Consider the following 24,276-nt stretch of genomic DNA (forward strand, 5'->3'; position numbering starts at 1 on the left):
CTTTAAGACATTACATGATTAAGAGCGATACTTTATCCTACATTTTGCAAGAAAAAGCTCTTTCCAGTAGTTAAGAGACACTTATAGCAATAAAGAATTCATGGTTCACATCTAACTAGCATGATTCAAAACACAATCAGAGGTCTATGAACAGGACAGGATACATCCCTCTGAAGTCTTTAAGAGCTTTGTGAACAGTAGATCCCCACACAGGTGAATATCCTCAGTCTATAAATAAGCTTGTGCTACAGTAAGTCTGAAACACCTAATGGGAGCACAAGTTCTGTGTCACTTAAGTATTCAGTCTGCAGGTTTAGTCCCAAGACCACACTTCCCACAGGAGAAGGTGGGGAGGGACACTTCTTGCCATCAGTAATGTTATGCTTGAGCCAGAGACTGAAGCTACAGTTAAGAAGAAAAATTATGTAGAAGAGTTATTGATCTAACACTGTAGTGGAAAATTCAATTTAAAATCAAAACTGCAAGCAACAAAAATGGACAGGGAAGCCATTTTTGGAGGCTCATTCATACCTGTCAGTTGATGACGGGCTGACAGCAGCTGGTGCCTCAGGTGTTTTTTCTGCCGGCTCCTCTTCTTTAGGAGCACTCACAGGCACAGATTCACAAGCAATAGCATCTTGTGCTGGTGGTGGAGGGACAGGAGCTGGCACAGGGGCAGCAGCAGGCATTGGTGCAGCAGGTGGTGTGGGAGCTGCAGTTGTTGAGCTAATAGCAGTAGTAGCAGTTGACTGCTGAGTTGCTCCAGCTGCTGCTTTGGTCTATAGGAGGACAACAGAATTCAGACACAGCACAAAGCTCCTAAACCCATGCTGTCTGTAGTCAACACATTGAGTAAGTTCTGTTAAGACCACTTGTGTTTGACATTGCTGCCTCATAACATTAAAACATTGCAAGACATTAAACCTATAACACCTTTTATTGTGTTTAAACAGGCAACTGACAGGGTCACTGAAGTACTTAGACACCTGACCAATCACACTGTATGAAGTGAAATGCAAAGATAAGATATAAATATTTACTGACTGCATTACTCTAAACCTGAAAACAATCTTGTATTTTACAGAAGCACATTTGTCAGAAGAAACTAAAACAGTTGTCAAAAGACTTCTGACAAGCATAGCAAGCATGTTTTCTCACCACTCAAATTTGGAAAAAAGTGATAAAGACAAAAATCACATTTCATTATGAATGCTATTTGCTGGTAAAATGAGATGCTAAAAAGTTTAAATTTAACATGCAACAAGTTTTACTTAAGAACTCTTTACCTTCAAAGCACTACATAAATAACATTTCACATACCTGAGTTCTATAATGAGCACCAAAAATCCAGCAGAATCAAGGGCTACTACATATACAGCAACAAATTTAGAGTGGGTAACACTTGCATGTAATTATGATTTAATCTTCACAGCTCTATTGGAAACAGGGATTTTGCTTGAATGCAGCATTAATCCCATTATATAGAAACTACATTTTTCAGAACGCATGTAACTGCCAGCTCAGGTATGGAATTGCATTTTTGAAAGCTCTATCACTGTAGTCCCTTACCTACAAATATCCTTAAGGAGTGACAAGGCTGACCCCCATCTCTGCTTTACCAAGAGAAATAGTTAACATTAACAAAACACAACTACTTATTCAAAGTGAATCACTTTCAGACAATGTTTGCTTAAACTAGGAAAAATGTACTTCCTCCTTTTTTCTGAAATGAAAGGTTCAGAACTAATAGCTTCCAACATGATAGGCACAATAAAGAACATTTTAAGAAGCTTTTGGAGAATAACACTGAAAGACATATGAGCATCAGTTACTGGTTGTGCTTACATGACAAGGCAAGTCTTATCCAGAGAAGAATCAATGAAAAGGAAACTGAGCTTGAATACTTAGCAAAAAGACCTAACAGTGAAGAAATGTCCAACTCCAAAACACAGGTCCTTTAATATAAGAAGGCATTGCATTTATCAGTTCTTCAGAGGTCTGTGTTTCTTCTGATACAAACAAAATGAAAGCTGTACTCCTGAAATCCCAGTTGCACCTGTTTTCTTGTACTAATAAATGCCTCTCCTCCACACAAACCACAGACTAGAATGCTGTTTGTTCAGGAAGAGAGCCTAACAATTATGTTCAAACAGCACATCTGATGAACCAACGCCAGATAAAAGTGAAGGGCAACTGAATATAGTTTTCCCTTGTCAGAAGCTGGACCTCTAACTCCAAAATTCACTTCATGTCTCAAGACAGAGTTGAAGCCAGTTTTATTCAGATCCCAAGGGTCTGGAATGCCTAGAAAACCAGTAGCTTGATTCCCAGAAGCAATCTGGTGACTGGTTACAAGGAGAGATACTTCAAATACATGTCACAGTCACTCCCTTTAATTTGCCATTGCAGTAATTCAAAACTCACAGGTCTGTTGAGTGGCATATGTATCCTTTCTCTACTGTTTTAAGCTGTTGAGCTTGACAAAAGAAACAGCCATGAGTTTTGAAAAGCAACATGGCAAGACTGGAAAAGTTCTGTAGAGAGGATTTAGTAACAAACTATCAGGTTCCCTTCTTCCTTTTAATATACCACTGGAAAAATAACAGAGACAAGAAAGAATAAACAGTAAAATCAACCACTGGCAAATTTTTTCTTTTATATAAATATTCAGCACAGAACAGCAACAATCAGTGTAGGCAAACTAGGACTGTGAAGCAGTATTTCCTATCTATTCACACACGCATTTACTTTTACTGTTGACCAAAACTTTCACATGATCAAATTCCACTATTTTTAAGGATAGGTATATACAATCACTCACAGTGAAGAAAAAGAATTAAATCAATGCAAGTTCCTTTTCAAAAATAAGGACTACTTACTTTTGTCACCATAACCACCACAAAGTTCTTCTCATCTATTTTGTATTCTTTTAGAGCAGTATCATCGTTAAGGATTTTACCTGGCAAATTAAACAGACACAAATTAAGTTATTTAACCCATCTTTAGATGATCTTGGGATTCCCTCACATAAACACACTTCCAATAAACCTGTAAAAACATGTTATGTAGATTTAGAAACAATAATAACCCTACAAAAAGGTTTTTGGCTATTAAGCTTTGGCAGTAGAGCTACCAGTAATTTTTCTTCTATGATATCCACAGTACTAGTTAGTTTAAAGGCTGTTGCTGTAAGTGTTGAAGATGCTTCAAATAATTTAGAACACAAGTGTTAAATCTAGAGAAAGATTTACTGGACCTTTAACACAGATACAAATAATGTAGAGGATACAATATTATTTATTATTATTATCTAGCCTACAATAAGCTTAACTGAATAACTTATGCCTGCTTACACACTCTTAACACAGTAAGAAAATTCCTTCCTGCTTATCTTCTGTCTGCAGCTCCCTACCACAGACTAAATTTGTCTGCATTAGATAAGTTTGCAACTTTGCAACTTTAAACAGTTTGTTCTTAGAAGAATGATAAAGCATTAGAAAAAGCTAGAACCATTCCGTATGCTGCTACCTTGACAGAAGGATGAAAAAAGTGATCAGACAGAACCAGAAACATTTGTTTGTTATTCTACCACTTTTGACATTTCATAAGCAGAGATGGTACTGTGGCAAAGTTGATTTGCCTCAGACCTACAAGAACTCCAAAACACATTAAACCACAAACTTTTTTGGGGGGATAAGCAGATTTAAAGATTGTACCATAAATCAGAAAATTAAGTCTGTCTGTCAGTAAGTTTTATAGCACCTACTTATACTGAAGAGTTTTCAGGAAATATTTTACGATTTTAATAAATTCATTTTCTGAAGATGTGCCAAGGACCATTTCCCTATGTCAAGAGGAAAATATGCATTTTCATAAACATTCTCAGTGCCAGTGGATTACACCACTTAACTGTAACTATCAGGACATAACCTTATCCTGATGATTGCAAGGAAATCAAGCAATGCTTTTGGAACACAAAGGAGGTGGCACTCATCTACTCTCTACTGGTTTCACCAGTCTTGCAAGTTAAATACTCAAGAATATATTTTATGTACTGTAGTAGTAGTAATACCTGTAGCAGATGGTACAGCACCTGACTCAGAGCCTACACAGGTTTACTTACAATTTTCTGGTTTATAGGCATATTGGGGAAGGAGCTTGCACAATGTATATACGCAAATATCCTATCTTCTCAGGACACATCACTTTGAGGGTTTCTAGACTCTACCCTAATACAGATGACAACACAATAGATCTACCTCACTGCTGATTAGCATGTTTTTTTTTTAAATTTGCAAGTGTTTTTAATAATAAATGGTATACTTTTAATCAGGTTCAGTTAGGATGTCACTCATTAAAATGAGCTTTAGAATTTTCAAAGTTCGGTAAAGCAAAGTAGATCTTTTTGTATCTCTTGTCCAAGAAAAAAAAAATACAATCAATCTTTAGATGATCTTCTATTCTAAATCTTATTTCACAGAATCACTAAGGTTGGAAAGGACCTTCAAGATCATCAAGTCCAACCATTAATCCAGCACCACCATGCACCCTAAACCATGTCCTGAAGCGCCACATCCACACGTTTTTTGAACACTTCCAGAGATGGCGACTCCACCACCTCCCTGGGCAGCCTGTTCCAATGCTTGACCACCCTCTCCTTGTGAGAATTATATAATGCTGCAGATAAATTCTGGCTTCTGAAAATACTCAAGCCACATCATATGATCTTATACAACCTTTGATTTTTTTTAATCACAGAGACATAATATTAAATGTCATGCAATTATACATACTGCACAAGGCCTTCTGCCTTCTTCTTATTTCTTTATTATACATACGACTTATGTGCTTCATGCGCATTCCCTTCACCATAGTACAAGGGATGTAAAACTTGCTAAGAAACATAGTCCTGAGGAGTCCATACAAACATGGAGAGACTCCCAACTTATCTTCAATTAGCATCTTTCTATTGTGATCAGTGGCTTTAGATTATTAGAAGTGGAAAACCAATACTGCATTGAAGTAGTAAGAAGACCACCAAAATTTCTTTCAAGCACAGTTTGAGAGGAAAAAGCACTAGAGGCTGTACTGGAATAGAACTTTAAGTTCTGACATAATCAAAATATGAGAACAAAAAACTGGATCTGTGGATTAGTGCCAGAATGGACCAGCCAGGCAGAAAACAGTTTAAAAAAAAAAATCTAACCACATTAGCTCAAATAAAGTAACTTCATGTCTTTATCTGACATTAGCCTGCTTTTTACTAATACATAAGACATGTTTCTCATGACAGAGCTTAAATGTACTGAAAGTACCTTTCTGTTTAGCAAGGATTTGGTGGTGAGTTTCTTTTGGTAATGCAAAAGAAACAATCTGATTTTTAATTCTCTGAGGTATATACAGAAACACTTCAGCTATACACTGCATAAACTGAACAAAAGACAAGAGTTATCCCAAAAAACATGTGATGTGATCTGTTGATTTCCTGTAACAAAAGCTATTTCTATCTCACATAGCACACCCCACTCAGCACTAAAGCTGTTAGCGTATCATGCTACAAGAGCAAAGATAACAGGCACACATGTATTAAAAACCTGAAAAATTCTGATTCAAAATTAAGAGTTCCCTTCAACAATGAGGTTTGCTGTTGGTTTGGTTTTGTGAGTTTTGGGGGATTTTTTTTTATCTGTTTGCATTTCCGCATTCTAATCTTTTTAAGACTTAACATTCACACCAAGTCAAAGTAGAACATAAAAAATAAGGTAGATTTAGATACAGTATCTTCAGAATATCCATTACCTGCATAAATTAGTTTTTGGCCAGCTACTGGAAAAGCATCTTTCCCCCTTTCTGATTCAATCTTCTCTTTCAGTGCCTTCACCTAAAGCACAGAAACAGTCTTAATGAAAAAAAAAAAAGTTGTCTCACAATACAAACCTAATTAAATACACTTTGTTCTAAGTTTTAAATACTAAAAAGTAGGTTTCAGTCATATTTTGATTATGTCAAGTCTTCCAAAGACGTCATTGTAACCACCTGCAGAGCAACATGTTCCCAAATAATCTCTCATGCTTAATCAACTTCAGTAATTTCTCCTTGACAAGTCTTTAAGTATGAGTTTACAACACAGTTAAAAACTGAGAAATTTTGGCACAAAAAGCTTTTATCTACTGTCCTATTTCCCCTCACTGTTCCTTCTCTCAATGCAGGGAGTACACATGCTATACACAGCTGACAGCTTTCTTCATCACTTCGACTCTTCAGAACAAGCCTATTTTTTTGGTAAGGTCATCATGACATTTGATTTAACTCACTGGAATGACTTGAAGCCTTGATATGCAAAGACTTTTGCGAACTGTCCAGTTGTTCTATAAAAGTAGTTTTCAACTCCTTCTCCTCCCCCATAATTTTTGAAGCTTTGCATAGCAATTTTAAGCCTACACATGGAAGCATTTTGCCTTATTTACTTGCTTACTATATACTGACATATAGTCCACACTCTCAGAGTACCACATACAATAGCTCACATGACATTGTGTTAGTTGTCATTTATCAGAATACCCGTATTCTCCAGAAAGACTGCATATCGCTATCCTGATGAGATACAGGATGTTCCTGTAGAAGCATTTCTGTACTGATACATTTGAAACCACGTTTTAAGACAAAATGCCTGTATAGAAACATACATTCTTCTTGTTTCCTGAGAGACCCTCCCTCCCAATACATGTAAAACAAAAGACAACCAATCTGTTATGAACTTACTACTACAAATTAACTCCAACTTCTTAGAGTTTATTCTTTCTGAATATTCATAAGCTTTTTTTATGAAACACTGCAATTGAGATGAATATATGTAGGTATTTAAACACATTTTCATGTGCTTAGCTGGTTATCTTGACGGCATAATTGGACTGGCAACTACTTGTGCCACAGGTAGCTGTAGCATTACCATTTTTTGTTATTTTTTAAAGCTGTAGCTCACTATTACAGTTGCTTCAGTAGTAAATACCCTGAAACAGTATTTTCAGGTGCTAAATGGTAAATATTTACTGAGAAGTTGAGCATCATGATTCTCAGCATAATTAAAATATGCCATCTACTTCACATACAAGTCACACTTCCTGGCTTCACTTTATTCTTCTGTTAATGATGTCTCAGACCTTGTGTTACCATTCCCTTCATCGGTCCCCTCACTTCTCCCTCCCAGATTTTATTTCCGTGTTTCTTTATCAATTTCTTTACCAGACTAATCCTTTCAGTTTGGATGTTTGGTCCAAAGGGTAGAAACCAAACTTTAACTCTCACAACAGAGCTTCATCTTTTCAGCAGTATACAAGTGTTTGTTTTATGATGCTTCATGACCCAGTACAGGAGCCCTGCAGAATCAAACCTCTTCTCTAAGCCTACATCTGATGTAGGTGTTTACATCACTAGCCAACAAGGATACAAAACACAGCATATGACTTCCCTCTATAGGACTACACCAAAATAAGGAGCCAATCCCTTTTTCCTCAGCAGATGGAGTAAGGATACTCTTTGTATTCTTATTATACAGGCCATCCCAGCACCTGCCAAAAGCTGTAGAATCAGTCTTCAGCCAGCCAGTTGCTTTTCCACAGCAAAATTAACAGCAGCTCACTGCCAACCATAAGTCTTCAGGCAGGGTCAAACAATTACTGATTTTAGTAAGAATTTGCTGGTAATGTCATCGCTCTCGTGCACTTACTTTACAAAAGCCTGTTCTACCCCTGTATTTACATTTATTTTAAAAGAGTATTTCCTTGAAGACTAAAAATCTAATTTGTGAATTCCTCCCCAATCATTATTCAAGTCTAGAAGCCATTCACCTTACAACTGAACAGTCTCCTTAAGCCACAGGTAAGCCATCAAGCAGTTTCTCCTTTAAAGTATTAGATACTTTGGGCAACTTCAGTTAAGTGTCCTGCACGCACTAGGGCAAATTAACCCGCTGAATCACATTAAAAGCCTGTTATATTTTCAAATGCCTCCTTTTTAACACACTGCTTACATATTCATATATTTATGCACCCGTATATATCACTCAAAGGTGATGTCTCAAAGCTTCTTCTTTCATTCACAGCCACCATATTTGACACAGATTTGTAACAAATATTGTAATGTGATCAGTGAGTGTAATCTATTTTGAAGGAGGAAATTGTTTCATGACCACTGTACTCAATCAAGCTACTGGTTTCAAATATCTACTTTGTCTTCCTCATGTTTTAGTGCTCAAGTTTTATTCCAGACTACTGTCTTTTTCCTACAAGGAACAAAACCAAAATCTGTTCTCTCAAAAAAAATGGCTGAACAGTTAAATGTGGTAGTTTAGGTTAGGATACACTAAACACATGTGTTAATTACCACACAATAATTGGATCTGTGTGAAGAGTTAAGACGTTTACTGTAGTAAAATACTGACAGCAAAAGTTCAATGATCCATTTGCCTTTGCTGTCCACCTTGTGTGCAGTTTCCCCATGCTACGATGTAACTGCTGTATTGCAAGTCACCTGGGGCACTGCCCTCTTCCAAAACCTTCTGTGTAACTTTGTGACAAATGACAGGGCTATGCTTTCATCCCTTTGGCAGGTGGCCCTCCATTCCAGACAAAGGCAAACTGCAGTTTACGCTATGGGGACAAGGGAATTGAGAAAAACGTGTTAGTTATGACAATGGCTGAACAACAAGCAGTATTCATAGTATCACAGAACAGCTTGGATTGGAATAACCTTTAAAGGTCACCTAGTCCAACCACCCCCGTGCAAAAGCTACATCGGTAGATCTTCCCTTGTCTACTGATGTGGTCACTCCGTCGTAGAAGGCCACTACGTTGATCAGGCAGGACTTGCCCTTGGTAAAGCCATGTTCACTATCTCAAATCACCACCCTGCCCTCCATGTCCCTTAGCATAACTTCTAGGAGGATCTGTTCCATGATCTTCCCAGGCACAGAGATGAGGCTGACAGGTCAGTAGTTCCCACAGTCTTCCTTTCTACCTTTTTAAAAAATGGGTGCAATGCTTCCCTTTTTCCAGTCACCAGGGACTTCATCTGACTGCCATGACTTTTCAAATATCATGGAGAGTGGCTTGGCAACCACATCAGCCAATTCCCTCAAGACCCTGGGATGCATCTCATCAGGTCCCATAGACTTATGTATGCTCAGCTTCCTCAGGTGGTCTCGAACCTGATCTTCTCTTACACTGGGAGGAACTTTGCTCCTCCAGTCCACATCTTGTGGTCCAGCCACTCGAGAGATGTGGGAAGAGAGGCTGCCAGTGAAAACCAAAGCAAAAAAGTTGCTGAGTACCTCAGCAGTCTCATCCATTGTTACCAGTCTGCCAGTCTTGCTCATCAAGATGGGTATGTTTTCTTTGACCTTTTCTGGCTGACATACCCATAGAAGCCCTTATTATTCCTTGTGTCCCTTGCCAACTTCAGCTCCAGTTGCACCTTGGCCTTCCTGACTCCACCCCTACACAACTGGGTAGCATCCCTGTACTCTTCCCAGGATCCCTGACCCTGCTTCCACAGCCTGTACATTTCCTTTTTTGCTGTTTAGTTTGCCCAGCAGGTCTCAACTCAGCCATGCCAGGCTCTTGCCTTCCTTTCCTCATTTCTTACACCTGGGGATCAACAGCTCTTGCGTTCTATGGAAAGCGACCTTAAAGGTCTGCCAGCTCTGTTCTGCTCCCTTGTCCCTGAGGGCAGTTTCCTAGGGGGTCCTACTGACTAACTTCTCGAAGAGCTGGAAGTTTGCTTTCCTAAAATTCAGGGTTCTGACTCTTCGCCTGCCCCATACCCCTTAGGACTGCAAAACCCCACCGGTGCATGACCACTGCAGCCCAATCTTGATGTCACCAATGAGCTCAACTGCATGGGTGACCATCAGGTCCAGCATCTCATGCCCTCTGATAACGCTGTCTACTACCTGGCTTAAGAAGTTATCCTCCATGCACTCCAGGAGTCTCCTGGACTGCCTACAGCTTGCGGTGCTACTTTTCCAGCAGATGTCAGGGTGGTTGAAATCCCCCAGCAGGACAAGAGCCTGCAAGCACAACACCTCGTATAGCTGGAGTGAGAAGGCTTAGTCAGTAGACAACCCTTGATTAGGCAGCCTGTAGTAAACACCAACCATGAGGTTCCCGTTGTTTCCTTGGTTTCTGATTCTTACCCATAAGCTTTCAACCTGCTCATGGCTATTCTTAGCTCTTCACACTCTATCCATTTCTTGACATAGAGGGCAACCCCTCTGCCCCTCCTGCCTTGCCTGTCCCTTCTGAAGGGCCTGTAGCCATCAGCACCTGCACTCCAGTTATGGGATTTGTCCGACCAAGCTTCAGTCATGGCAACTAGGTTGTAGCTTTCTAACAGCATGGTGGCTTCCACCTCTTCCTGTTTACTGCCCATGCTGTGTGCATTGCTGTACAAGGCCCTGAAGTCTCTTTTGATCATCCTTGGACTACACCTTGCAGCTTCATCGTCATCCACATGGAAAAGCAATAATGGGTAACTGTGAGGCCTGTACCAGGCTAGGAAGTTTCCTAGTGAAACTTAAGTTTCCTTAACCCAGACCCCAGGAAGGCTGCAGACTTTCTTAAGAGGAGGGTCTGCCTGGCATATTGGACCCTCTGTCCCTTCAGAAGGGAGTCACCTACAACTATAATCTTTGTTTTCTTACTCATGGAGGTGGTCATGATACAGAGCATAGGCCTTTCCAACCTTGGCAACACCTGTGGTATAGATGGACCATCATCCACATCCATTGACTGACCTTCCACATCCAGAGTCTCATACCTTTTGTACAGAGGCACGTGGGAAAGCAGGTAGGCAAGGAACAGGTTCACCTGCCACCCTGAGCGTGGATTTGCCTCTATTTGCTCCTTTCCTTTAAACTACTGCCTTCTGCCTCATGCAGAGGAGGATACAGGACCCCCTTTTTTTTTTTTTCCCCCCCTGGTGGCTGTTCCTATTTCTCTCTCAGGGAGGGCAAAGCATGGTTCCATCAGGCCACCTCTTTCTCAGATTCCCTAACACCCCTTAACCTTTATACTTCCTCTCATAGCTCTGCCACCAGGCTGAGCAGATCATCCACCTGGTCACACCTCACACAGCTGTTCTCACTACTGCCATCCATTACCAGTGGGAGGCTCTGACACGCCCCACAGCCTGAGACCTGGATGGCTGCATGTTTCCATGGGACTTCTGTCTGGGTTGCCACATACATTCTGGCAAGTGCTGAGGACATGGCTTCCTGCCAGGTGGATACCATAGCTAAGGTCCTTCTGAGAGGATGATGGCCATCAACTGGACTCACACCTTGTGCCGGTAGGGTGACAATGCCCTTACTGCATGCTCTTCCGTGTGAACTGCCATGCCAGGGTCTGTTTGCCTGCTCTCCTCACAGCGCTCCCCAGGCTGCTTTGTATAGGTGTGGGGGTGGCCACCATTGCTCTGGCAGTGCCCAGGTCTTGTCAAGATCTCCTCCAAGAGCTGCCAAGGGGTCTCTCCACCGCCCTGGCACTTCCCTGCCTCAGGAAACACCCTGTGCACTGAGATCTGCCATACAAGTGCAGATCGGGTGGGCTCCAGAGTGACTCACAGGGGCTTCAGCTTTATACTGTAGTTCTAGGACAGCTGATACTGCCACACTGGAGGGTGGTGTTACCTCATATTTAAACCTCAATAGTATACAGTTGATCTCTGATTCCCACTGGGTTTTCACACAAGTTAGACATAGTTGGTGAAGGGTCATCCAACCACCGCTTGACTTTCCAGTTCTTTGACATGACCATGTATGGTACAAAGCAAATCTCTGTCAGTCCAGTATTGTGTTTGGTGTTCCATTTGGTTCCATTTGAGTTTCAGCCAGCACTGATCAGTGATACCTGTAGTTCTATTACTAACGCTCCTTCTAAGAGATCAGGTAGTTGAGGTATCAAAGGGGTATTATTACTCATTTCTACAGTAGCAATGCTAAATACTCAATGTCTTTGTGGATCCTTAAAATACCTGTTCCTCAAAAAAGTCAGTGGCCAAGATGCAAAGGTAAGTCCCATTACAACATCATGAGGTTTACAGTTTCCTTTAGCAAGACCAAATTCAGATTCTACTACATGCAGCTTCTGCTGGCCTGTATAGAATAAGAGTTCATATTAACCTACCTATGAGTTACTGCTATCCTATATATACTACTAATACACAAGCTCCAGAAGGAGTACTGTATGCACTGCCTGCCAGACTCCTACTCCAAGCATGAACCCTCAGATTCCACAAGAACACCCAGGAAAACTAATTCAGCAGCCACAGGCAGTCTCAGCCTCATCGATATTCAAGAGACTGCACTTCAGCTGCAGAATCCCCTTCCACCATCCAAAAGCCTCCTTTGGATCCTACCACTGACATCATTTTTATTAATATTGTGGTTTAGGTCAGGACAGACTAAACCCATACATTAATTACTATGCAATAATTGGATCCATGTGAAGGAGTTTAGTATTCATTGCCTCGGTGAAGTAGTTCTTACTAATGCAAATACTGCTACAAAGATATGTGAAAGCAGTCACCTCTGCTTCTCGTTTGCTTTCTGACAATCGGCACTGCGAGCATGCTGCTCCTCCTGGCTGCTGAGCTGGTGGTGCCAGCTGCCTTGGCTTGGAGCACGGTGACTCCAGCTGTGCAAGCATGGTCCCAGGCATCCCTGGAAGTCCTCCACAGACAGGTGTCACAAACCACAGTGGTACTCAACATAGGAACAAACTACACATTTGCTCCTCAAAGAACAGAGGCAATCCTTGGCTAAAGCCTGACAATACTGTGGCCATGACTAGCTTCTTAAAGGAACTAAAAAAACCCTGGAAATGCTGAAAAGAGAAGGCCATTACAGTTTTCAATACTGATTGCCTTTATTCTCCGTACCAGCCATATATGTCAATCAGTTTAAGAACAGATCATGCACTAAATTCAAACACAAATTACTTCAGACACATTTCTCCATCTGACAGTTTACAAAAATCTAAAACAATTTTGAGCTTAACATAGCTCAGCTAATTTACAGTATTTTGCTAACTATTTCCATAGACACACTGCAATTTGCAAAGGCAAAGATCATTAACATAGGCCTCTCATTTAAAGGAACATTCACTCTGCTGTGAACTTTTGCCAAAGACATCTAATGTGTTATGGTGATTGACAGTGACTTAAGACATGAGCCCCGAAGTATTAATTAAAAATTCTGTAATGTATTTCAAGTTGTTCCTATAAAATTGAAAATATAGAAAACAGACAAGTAACTTCCAGAAAATACACGTCAGAATATTGTTTAACTGTTTTATATTGAATAGTAATTTATATAAGTGAACCTGTCATCTCTCAAATTAATTCACTTAAGTCATCATACCTATTCAAAGGAGTCAACGAAAAGGACTTTACTTAAGCCAACTCAGCTACTGTAACTTGAATCTGCAAGAGAATGCAGTCAGATGCAGACGTCAGCATCCTCCTGTTAGAGGCAGAAGTTCAAGAAACACTCAGGTTATCGTAAGTTTTTATAAGCAGTGCCTGCCTCTTCTTTTGGCTTTCAACACTGCCTATCCTAAGAGGACAAAACCACTTCATTTGCAGAGGATACAATACTAATTCTCAGGATTATCTGTAACATCAGATACATCCAATTTAACAGCAGTGTGCTAGTGGCATAAAATTCCCTTTTGTAGTTCTAACTGGAGTGACAGAACACTTAGCACCCGCTAAGAAGATACCCATGCCCTTAATTCTGCCAACAGAAAAGAATACATAAGAGCACTCCCTAAACAACCTGTGTGTCACCAGACACAGTAGTCTGAACCACCTTCATTTAGTTTTAAACTGTAAATGCTCCCTTTTCACAAAAAAAGAAACAAGAGAGAAGTCTTCTCACTACTCTTCAGAAAGGCAGCGGCATCTTCCAGCTAGTGGTACAGTGAGCTGCCGAAAACAGCAGCATCCTAAACTTTGCCTCTAACAGATTAGGTTGCTGAGAATTCAGACTTCAGCATCACCATCAGTTCAGGCTTAAATGAAAATTAATTTTGGGAAAGCACACCCAGCACATCCATCCGTCAACCTACAAAGCAGCTTTAAGATATACAGTGAATCTCTGCATCCATAACATCATGATGTATTTTTCTCAAAAATACAGATCTATAAACCAAATCATCAGGCTACCTAGCTTTATTCCACTTTATCAGAGTTCAAAATATTTCAGACCTCAGAGAACCCCATTTTTCTTCTGCTGTAATAAATTTCACAGTAGAATAAAAAGAACCCATACTCTATAACAACACATTTGTAAGAATGAGCATCAACTCATCTGCATATACTTACCCTAAAGATTCAGAAATAGCACACTTACACACTACAGAGGCTAACTTACAAGACAAGATCATTTTCTTCTGCACCCCTATGAATTTAGATAGGAAACTCCCTACTATTCATCAACTGTACTGAACACAATATCCTGCAGAATATATGCCTTGCAATCTGTTTAATTAAGAGTCAGAGCTGATCCGACTCCTAAGTGAAAAACTGAGGTCTTCCAAAGAAATACCGGTCCTTAACTGCATCCCAGATAGGCATCCTAAAAACAGGTTACATGAAACTGCTAGTGCTAAGTTGCCCAGTTGTTCCCTACAGTTATTTTAGCCAGCTAAGCAAGCAGGCCATGCTGGGCTCCATCTAGGCAAATGGTTCCTGTAGCTCAGTACATTGAGCGAACTCCTTCCCTTCCCTCTTACGCACCAACTTCCCCTTCTCTTACCTTATGCACTATGCTAAAACAGAAGAGGAAAAAAATCAGTTGATTCAAAGACATTTCATAACTCCTAATAGAAAAGCAAACAGTATACTTCTATCAATTTTAATTTATAATTACACAGGCTGTACAACACAGGGAAGGTAAATTTTTTTAATTTCTTGAGATCTATAGAGAAACAGAATAGGACCCTTTCCAACATCAAGCCACATACCCACCTCCCACACCACAATGTTCACCAAGAGTCTGATCCACCTTCACCTAAAGGCAAGTAAGGTAATTTGCTACTTCTTCTACTACAAGGCTGCTACAAAGTTTATTCTGATGTTGGAATCCTTTTCCTAATTTCCAGCCCAAAATTAATTCATGGACTATTAATATTTATTTGTTCTTATGCTGATGTTATAATTCAAGCATGAATAGCCTTCCCACCTCCCATGGTGCTTACCACTGTAAAATATTTATACTGCATTACCAAATCATCCTCCCAGCTTGTGAGCTAAGCTAGCCAGGGCCCTTCAGTTTCTTTTCATATGGGAGTCTCTTGCATACCCTCCTAGCACCTCTTTCCTCCCCCTGCTCTGAGAGAAATCCTGTGGGAACAGGTGGCCAGCACACATGTAGCAGATTGGCATCATTACTCTTAATGGAAGTTCCAGGACCTATGAGCATCAGGTCTTCATCTTTTAGTGAAGCCAACTGATTAATCTCTGCTGCTCATTTGACAGCCATTTCCAAAAGACTGACCCATAATCAAACTTTGTGTTCTTCAATTCCATCATGTTTCTATTGATTTGTACTCAAAATAGTCAAATTTTTATCAAATCAATAAAAGGACTACGAAAAAACGTATCCCAAGACTAAGTCTGACCAACCTTCATTACTAACCTACCTACAGTTGAACTGCTTCTCTTTTTGAGAAGAGACTCTGAGCAGAAAGGGATTTTAATCTACTTTATAATTCTCGACTAATCTCCATCTTTTCTGTAACAGACTAACAGGTTTCTCCCAGATTTTGGGAAAAGTCATTGTGTAGGCAAGGACAAAAGCTTTGCTCTCTGCCTCCTCCCTAAAGGAGGACATGCTGTCTAAACACTTCTGTTTAGAATTTAGGCTTAATATGCCAGAGTCTTCCCTCCTACTGCCCTTGAAAACATATTTACCACAGTGCCATACAGACACCGCTCAAAGTCACATGAGGATGATGCAGTTGTATCAGACAATAAACAAGCTAATGAAGCAACAAACTGACCAGTGCAACAGGTTTACTACCCTTAATCAAACTCCATGATCAGCAACAGATCAATGGCATATATTGTACCTACCACTGAAACGTCCAGAGGATAAGAAACTACTTAGCTCATAAGTAAATGCTTTATAGTAGCTTTATTGATAAGAACACATTTGGTTCCAGCTACTTCCTTCTACAAATAATAAAATTAGATTTTACTGGCACAAACCTACATTTACAGTAATCTCTTATACTGTCTTCCTAAACAGAACACTCATATTTGGTCAGGAGACCACCTTGATGGTTGCATGAAGATTACTGCCCTACTTCAGGTCCCAAAGCCGTAACAAATATGGTAACTGAGAAGAAGCATAGGAGATCAGAATCACAGAATCACACAGAATCACTGAAGTTGGAAAAGATCTTTAAGATCATCAAGTCCAACCATGCATGATGAAGATGATGTGAATCCAGTCAGGTTTACAAGGTTAGTGAGTGACTGGGAAAAAAAACACCATTTGTATTCAACCAAACAAGACATTTAAAATTATTCCAGTATTTGAAAACAGTCTCACAGAGAGTATAAAGCATTCATAAACTTCTGTATTTACTATTTGCATTTACTGTGCTGAAGTCGCATACAAAAAAAGCAGCAGCATGGTCTGGAAGGTAAATAGTCTGGAATCAGCACAGTACAAATCCAAATTTAGCTCTGGCATTTATTTCCTGAGCAATTACCTTCACCTTTCTAATTTCCTCTCCAAAATTGAGCTCATCTACACCTAGGTGAAGTTTATCAGTCTAGTAGTTGCTGTTATACATTGCCCAGAGATCAACAAAACGAATTTCTGATCTCAGAGTTGGCCTCTACATGCTTCTACCCTGTACTTCAAAATTGATCTAAGCCCTGCTTAAGAGGAGACATTAGGGCCAGTTTTCTGGTGCTAAATAGCGACTAAGAAAGCTGCATCCATACAGCTTTGTACTAACACATGAACACATAGATTTAAACACAACCAGAGCTTTAAGCAACAGAAAAAAAAAAAAGCTTGTCTATCTGCACCTTCCAAAAAAAGGCAGAAAGATGTGTCTATTGACAGCTCTAAGTGCTCCCTATGAACACACAAGAGCTTGTTTCAAGGAGAAAGCTTACCTTCCCTGAGTGGTGACTCTTGCATGGTCATGTTGATTAGGATGAAAAACCCTCCAGTACCTCTAAGCAGGCAATTTTTACAAGAAGTATATTCTCTACAAACTGATTTATGATGAGTGTAAAAGCAATACAGTGGTTTGAGTATGACCAAAATTGACAAGACATTTTAAGTAACTACAAAAAGACACTGAAGAAACAATTTTCCCAATACTGCATACTAACAAACCAGTTGGAGGGGTAAAACAAGTTTTGAGAGATGCGATAATGGCCTTTATTTAGATAAACAAAGAAAAAACATGTTAGAAATAGAAGGTGTGAAGCTCAGACATTCAAGTTGGGGGGCTGGGGATATCACCCCAAGTTCTGTTCCTTTCCCTGAGCTTAACTTCCCTCTGATACAAAAACCACAGGGAATGATAGAGACAGGGGGATACAGAGTCAGTTACCGTTTAGACCACACTAACTCAGTATGCTTATAGCAGTCATAAGCCCTTTCTTCTTCTCTCTGTCATTTGATGCTTCCTACAGGGCAGCATGCAGAGGAGAGCCACTGAGGCCTCCAATCTGGTCCTTACAGGGCCCAGATAAGACATGCAGCCTTTCACCATATTCTCTGTAATAAGTGATTTGCTTCAGCGAGTCCACTCCATCCAAGTATCCTGCCTGGAACAGTGACCAAAGAGACAAACCTTGCTGGGAGAAGACATCGGCAGCCATATCCTTCAGTCCTGTGAGCTTACATAGCCCTATAAATTTCCCTTCAGGAAAGTATTCTCCTATGTTTCAGAAATACAATGAAAATGCTTTTAAAGGGTTTGCCAGTAAACATGCCCTTGTGTGCACATGGGCAACAATGAGACTGTATAGACAGTAGCATGGTCACCTGCTCATATTATTCTTTCATTAACACGTACTCTTCACTCCCCTGAAGTTCCAAAGGGAACACCTTCCAGCCTGTTGTTATCCATATCAAGGACAGGTATCTTTGCTTACAAATCATACCTGCAAAACAGACTTTAAATATAAGACCCAGTTATGTACAGTGCTAGAAGTAAGTGCGTACAACAAAAATCTCAGTTTACTGCCCACCTTGGGAATGGTGGTCCAAGAACATCTGGATTGTTGAGAAATACAGCACATAATATTGACAAATTATTAGAAGTACAAATGTAACTTTTTCTTCCTGACAGCTAGATTATACAAGAACATTCCAAATAAAACAGTTGTAAAGTCATGGTCATAGGGCCAATGCATTTGAAAAATGGCTAACATGTGAAAACTTATTCTAATATTAATAAAATTAGTTGTATTCATAACTTATGGTATCTTAACCTTTCTTTTATTAAGAAATCTGTGTCATATTAAGTTCTTTGGAAATTATATTAGAACACTCACTAGAATTTAAGGAAAATATTCCTGAATACGTGAAAGCCTAGCCTTCTTCAGGCAAGAAACAGAACAACGTCCCTTGCTTGAAAATGCTAACTCTAGCCAGGAAATAGGGAAAAAGACTAGCTACCAAAGAAAAGCACTAGCAAAACATCTCAGACAGTTAATAAAATAAACATGAATTATCAAAGAACATCACTTGAAAATGCTACAGTCTGCAAAGAAAGTATAGAAATAATGAAAAAAACACAAATGCTCCCAGACACTCTTATTCTGGTAAACTCTGAAGCTACCATTTTTGCAGAATCATCTATCAAACCTCAAGCAGCCAGTACAAGCCCTTCAAATTCACACCTTCTCTGACTGTGCAAGTACATACACTTACCAATAAAACCCCAGGAGATGCAAGAGCAACGTAACAGTGCTCTAGCAGAGGACAAAGATACCTGCTGTAAAATTAAAGAAGAATTAGAGAAAAATATCCAGATTTAAGATGGAAGGACATCTTTAACCTAGAAGAGTATTTCTGGGTTCTGAACAGGATCCTGAGAGCACTTGTCCTCTAACCAGTATGATGATAAAACTCCCAGGGAAATAGAAAAAAATCCTCCTAACAGCAACTGCTGCAGGATTCACCTACACTGAAACGCACAGTGTAAGGAGACCATCAGAGTAAGTTCACATTTTCTTATAGGTTATAAGCCTCAAAGTCAGATGTTACCATTTCACCCAGAAATATTATCTGGCTCTTGCAGAACTGTGCCTAAAGTTAATTCTTCTGACAAGTACAATAAACTACAAATTCATCAAAACAAAAATGACCAACTAAACTAACTACCTAAACTAAACCAACTAACTAAATCTTAGTTGTATACCTTCTTATAGCACCAAAAAAAAAAAAAAAAATCACTTTCTTATGAGATAAATGTGCTATTACTTACAATTCATCCACTTATATATTGAATTGTGTTAACCTTTATTCTTCACTAATGCTGCGAGATGAGGTGTTTTTCCAACAGAAGCCCACAGTTTACCAGGAGAGCTATAAGAAATATGATCAATACTGTTTACAACCACCATTATTTGTTTCCATGCACCTTTCCTAGCCCCAGACAGAGCAAGAACTGATGCAAAAGCATGGTTTAAAATTGCATAGGCTTTCAATACTCATCTCCTTCTTTTATTAGATGCTTTAGTATAGCTCTCAGTATACCAAGTAGATACAAACAGAGGTAACTAATAAAATTGTGTTCACTAATAGCATTTGCTTTTGTATGGGTTCACAAATTATGCTCTATCGACTCAGATGATAGCCTGTACTAATTCAGAAATTTATTGCTGCACTCTCTGAAAAGAATTAAAGCAGCTTGTCATAGGCACCCCCACGTACATATTAAAAAAGTACCTCCCTTCTATGTACCACCTGATTGGTGTTACAAAGCCCAAGTGCTTTTTATACCCCATACAGATCAGAAAATTCAAATTCTTTGCTATTACATTGCCTTTTGAAAAATGAGAGTAGTACCTCTTTTTCCCTGCAGTATACCTGTTTTATCTGGAAAAATAAAATACATGCCAAACTTCACTTTTTCCTTATTACGTACCCTTTGGATCCTGTTTCATTTTTGCTGGAGCGCACTCCCCACACGTTTAATACAGCTTCAGTTAGTATCTAGACTGAATTTCTAAACTTAAAACACAGCAGCTTCCAGCACCAAAGGGGTATAACATTAGCATCCAAAAATCCCATATACATGTTTAACAATAAAGCATAAACACATTCAGGATGCACCAGAAGTTCAAACTTCCACAACTAAGTGTCCTGTTGACATCATGTTAAACAAGCAGGCATGTTCTGGTGTTCAAACACTGTGGCAGAACAGTGAAACATGAAAGCCCATATTAGGTGACACAGATTGCAGCCAAAAGACTAGTGACATCCTGAATATTCCTCGCACTTTTCTGCATTTTCACAATTGGGCTTTTAGGTTAACAGCACAGAGAAGCTGAAAAAGAAACAGAACAGACCTAACTTTTTTTGAAAGTGGAATACCAGTCAAAAGTAAGAATGTTTGCTGAGATTTTTTTAAAAAGCCTGTTTCATGTTTTTACAGTGATAACTACAACAGAAGCACTAGATTTATAAGCCTACGATGTCATCACCTTCACCTCAGACAAGAGATGCTGCTACACAGGTCTGCATCAGTTTCAAACAGGGCTTATTATTTACTCCCCACAGAACACTTAATATATTTACTCTCTCACAGAGTCAACAAACACAAGAAGCAGCTTGTGTTGATAACTGCATGCTTTCATTTATTCCGGTTAATTCTGAATGATCAAGTTACTAAGCTGCCCCACTCAGAACACTAAAATGATTACAAGTGGGTAAATATACCCCTCGACAAATACAACATTGATTCCCATTGCATTCCAGAGGTACTTCCAACAAAACTTAAGAAGAAAAAAAAAAACCAGCAATGCCTGCAAAAATTTCTCCATTTGATAAAAAGTCTTCTCAAATAATAGGGCCTGGGGGTAAATCTTTTCAACGTTTTTAGATAAAATATTTTATAGACTTTCTCTAGCACTTTCACATGAATATTCCATGCTTCAAGTCTAATTTTTATTCAGTCAAAATACTCAGTGGGCCAACATTTAAGAGACAAGTAAACCAAAACTAAAGTCACATTACTAAAAGCATGTTTTGAACTTGAAAATTCAACTGTCTGATTAAGCGGGGCCAGGGGATATCAGTTGTTTGTGTGAAAGCTGTAACAAGTCTAATTAGTTATTAGGAAGTGTGTTGCTTCCAATTCTCACTGGAAGATTTGTTTAAATATTCCTTACTATGAATGACAGCTTTCAGTTATATGCATAGACTTTGTTAGAATATCACCTTGCACTGTAACATCAAGTCTCTTCAGATTAACTTTGTATTGATAATGAGGGGAGAAATTGCTAGAACCAGAAACCAATTTTAGAGAAACTGAATCTGCTTTTAGAGCAACAAGTTTCCTGGGCCTGTCACATCTAGACGATTTTTGGCCTTGTCACAGTATAGGGCACAGCTCCAAGTAAACAAGCCTATCTCTAGCAGAGAAACACACACATATGGTTCAAAGACTAAAAGTAATGTTTCCCAAATTCCACAAAACGAACACATTTGTTTCAAGATGTTAGAAGATTAATCTAAGAAACCAGTGCACTTAATTAAAAATACTATTTTTCAAAATCAGACTGAGAATTTTCAAACATATACCTGTGAAACACTTGCTTAACAGATTACGTTTCAAAGCATTTTCCAATTTTAACAGATTTGGTTTCTAACAGAAGGCTCAAAAGCCTTATTCTCTTTGTTAAATTCAACGATTTACAACACCTTCAACAAGAATTTCTTTGTAATTTTCTAAAAAAAAATATACCAAGGAAATTTAAATACATTTTTCACCTCTACATCTAATAAGATCAAGGCTTACGGCCTGCTCACTTAAAACAAAGTTCTCCTCAAATCCTACCCCCATTTCTTATACCTTACCACCCATTCCTAGCCAAAACCTGAAGTAGTATGCTCATGAGAAGCATTCTTGTTTCAGTTACTGAGCTACTGTAGCAACTACATTTATAAACAGAGAGTACAGTCTAATTTCCCATAATCCAACTCCTAGCTAATGCATTTTGCTGTCTCATAAACTGGTGAGGGTTTTGACTGGCAACATTCCTTCAGTCCTCTCCTTGCTTTTATTTCCCAGGACCTTACTGAATACAGAGAACAGGAAAAAAATGAAAAGATAATTTTTTCTCAGTAACAGGTAAAGTCTAATGTTTTAAATCCTTGAAGATTTCTAACATGCTTCAGCTAGACACTTGCCATCTCCCTTTGTTCAACCAAATGAGCTGTTAGTCTGACGTTAAGTGTCGTCCTTTATTTTTTCTTAAGATGGAGGTGGAAGAGGGTAAACCAACAGACATTGTAAGAGCAGACGCAGTTTTCCATAGTTCTCAGAGTTTCACTGCCCAGATGTCACACGAAAGGCTGCTGCAGACATACCTTCAGACGCTAAACCCCGCAAATCTTTCAAAAGAAGGCCACAAGGAAGCTTGGGCTAGCAGAGGCAACCATCCATGCTCAGGCAAGTGACAAGGCAACTTCCAACCCTGCAAACTCACTTAAGGCCCTTCCTCTCACCTCAGATCACTGTATTTCCCTCAGGATTCTTCAGCAGACTCCCACGTGCCAAGAGAAAACACTCACCTGCAACCAAAACTCGTCCTCTTTTCCCCCTTCCCAGTCTTGTAAGTACAGAGGTAGACATTCACTGCAACCTGCCAACGAGGCTAACTCTATCATAGACCTCACTGCACACCCGAATGCCAGTTCTGCAGGAGACACCAACACTCACCCTACAGCGGTTAGCAGCATCTCACAGGCACGCCCTCCACTCGTAAACGCAGATTAATCATTGCAGCTCACGCTGTAGGCAAAACAACAAAGCCTCCCCGCAATCACCCACCGTCATCAAACGCACCGCACACTTGCCTAAGCGGATAGGGACGCATCTAAGAGCAAACGCCTACAAGCTCCTCTCCAGTACACGCTCCTGCAAGGGAAGACCTCTACAACTCTCCCGACATGTCTTTTCTAGGCGGGAATCCGTAGAGAGCAAGAACCTCGTTTCTCCTTCTGCCGCACTACCATCCCGCCCCGGGGTACCGACCCACTCCCAGCACTGCATAAAACAGCAGAGAGTACTACTTTGGCCCGTCACCCGCTAATCCACGGGTGTGGGCACGTATATATTCCTCAAAGGAGAAACTTTAGTTTCCGACAGTCCTCTCGATCCTCTCCTCCAGAGTACGGCGTGAGCGACACTGCCTTCCACCTCCTGGGCATTCCTCTCCAAAACAACGAGGAAAGCCCTCCGAATGGGGGGCTGGCCACAACTGCCCCTTCCCTCCAGTCACTATCACCCAGCAGGTGACCTCTCTGCACCCCGAGGAAAAGGGGTGTGTGTCCCCCCGCCCGCTCCCCCCCCCGCCGCAGAGGGGTCCGCATCACGCCCGCCCCCCCCCCGCCGAAGCGCCCCGCTCCTCTCCCCGATGGTGGCGCTCACCCCCACCCCGGCCTGCCCCGTCTCGCCCCGCACCCCCAAACTCCTCCCAGAGTAACCACATCACCCCCACACAGCCCCAGCGCCTCGCAGGGGGCTCCGGCAACTCCTTCCCCAGCAGAGGGGTCCGTCCTCCCCCCTTCCCCACCTCGCACCCCACCCCGCGGACAGGGCACGGCCTCCCCACTCCCCAGCTCTCCCCACGGCCGTGACCACTCCCACCCGTGGCCCGCACCGTCTCCTCGGGGTCGATGTCGATCCGGAAGGTCTGCTGCTGCAGCGTTTTCAGCGTGATCTGCATGGCGGCGGCGGCAGGCCGGCCGTCGCACTCGCGCTCCTTCCTCCACGACCCCCGCAGCGCAGCGGGACAAGCGGGGAAGAGGAGACGGGGGAGGAGGAGGAGGAGCAACGGCTCGCCCTCTGCCGCGCGGCGGCAAGTGGGGCGGGGCCGGGCCGGGCCGGCGGGTGCGCGCCGCCGCTCGGCGGGAGGGGGCAGGGCAGGCGGAGTGCCCCTGCGCGGGCTCGCCGCTCCTCTCCCGCCCGCCAACAGCCTGTGGGGAAGGCGGGCGGGGGGGGAGGGGGA

At 40.9% G+C, this 24,276-nt stretch overlaps 1 protein-coding gene across 1 annotated transcript in view; it reads right to left on the reverse strand.

Annotated features, from left to right (window-relative positions):
• The window catches only part of RAD23B (RAD23 homolog B, nucleotide excision repair protein), a gene marked incomplete at both ends in the record, with an annotated part of 46,558 nt that extends 22,564 nt beyond the window's left edge, over positions 1-23,994 (reverse strand). Inside the window, 4 exons of the mRNA XM_082012952.1 lie at positions 532-779; positions 2,880-2,959; positions 5,800-5,881; positions 23,929-23,994. Of these exons, the coding sequence (XP_081869078.1) occupies positions 532-779; positions 2,880-2,959; positions 5,800-5,881; positions 23,929-23,994 (476 nt within the window). The remainder of the gene's footprint in view (positions 1-531; positions 780-2,879; positions 2,960-5,799; positions 5,882-23,928) is intronic.
• Between the last annotated feature and the right edge of the window lie 282 nt (positions 23,995-24,276).

Source organism: Phaethon aethereus (assembly GCF_964289735.1).
Source record: "Phaethon aethereus genome assembly, chromosome: Z".
In the NCBI taxonomy this organism is placed as follows: domain Eukaryota; kingdom Metazoa; phylum Chordata; class Aves; order Phaethontiformes; family Phaethontidae; genus Phaethon; species Phaethon aethereus.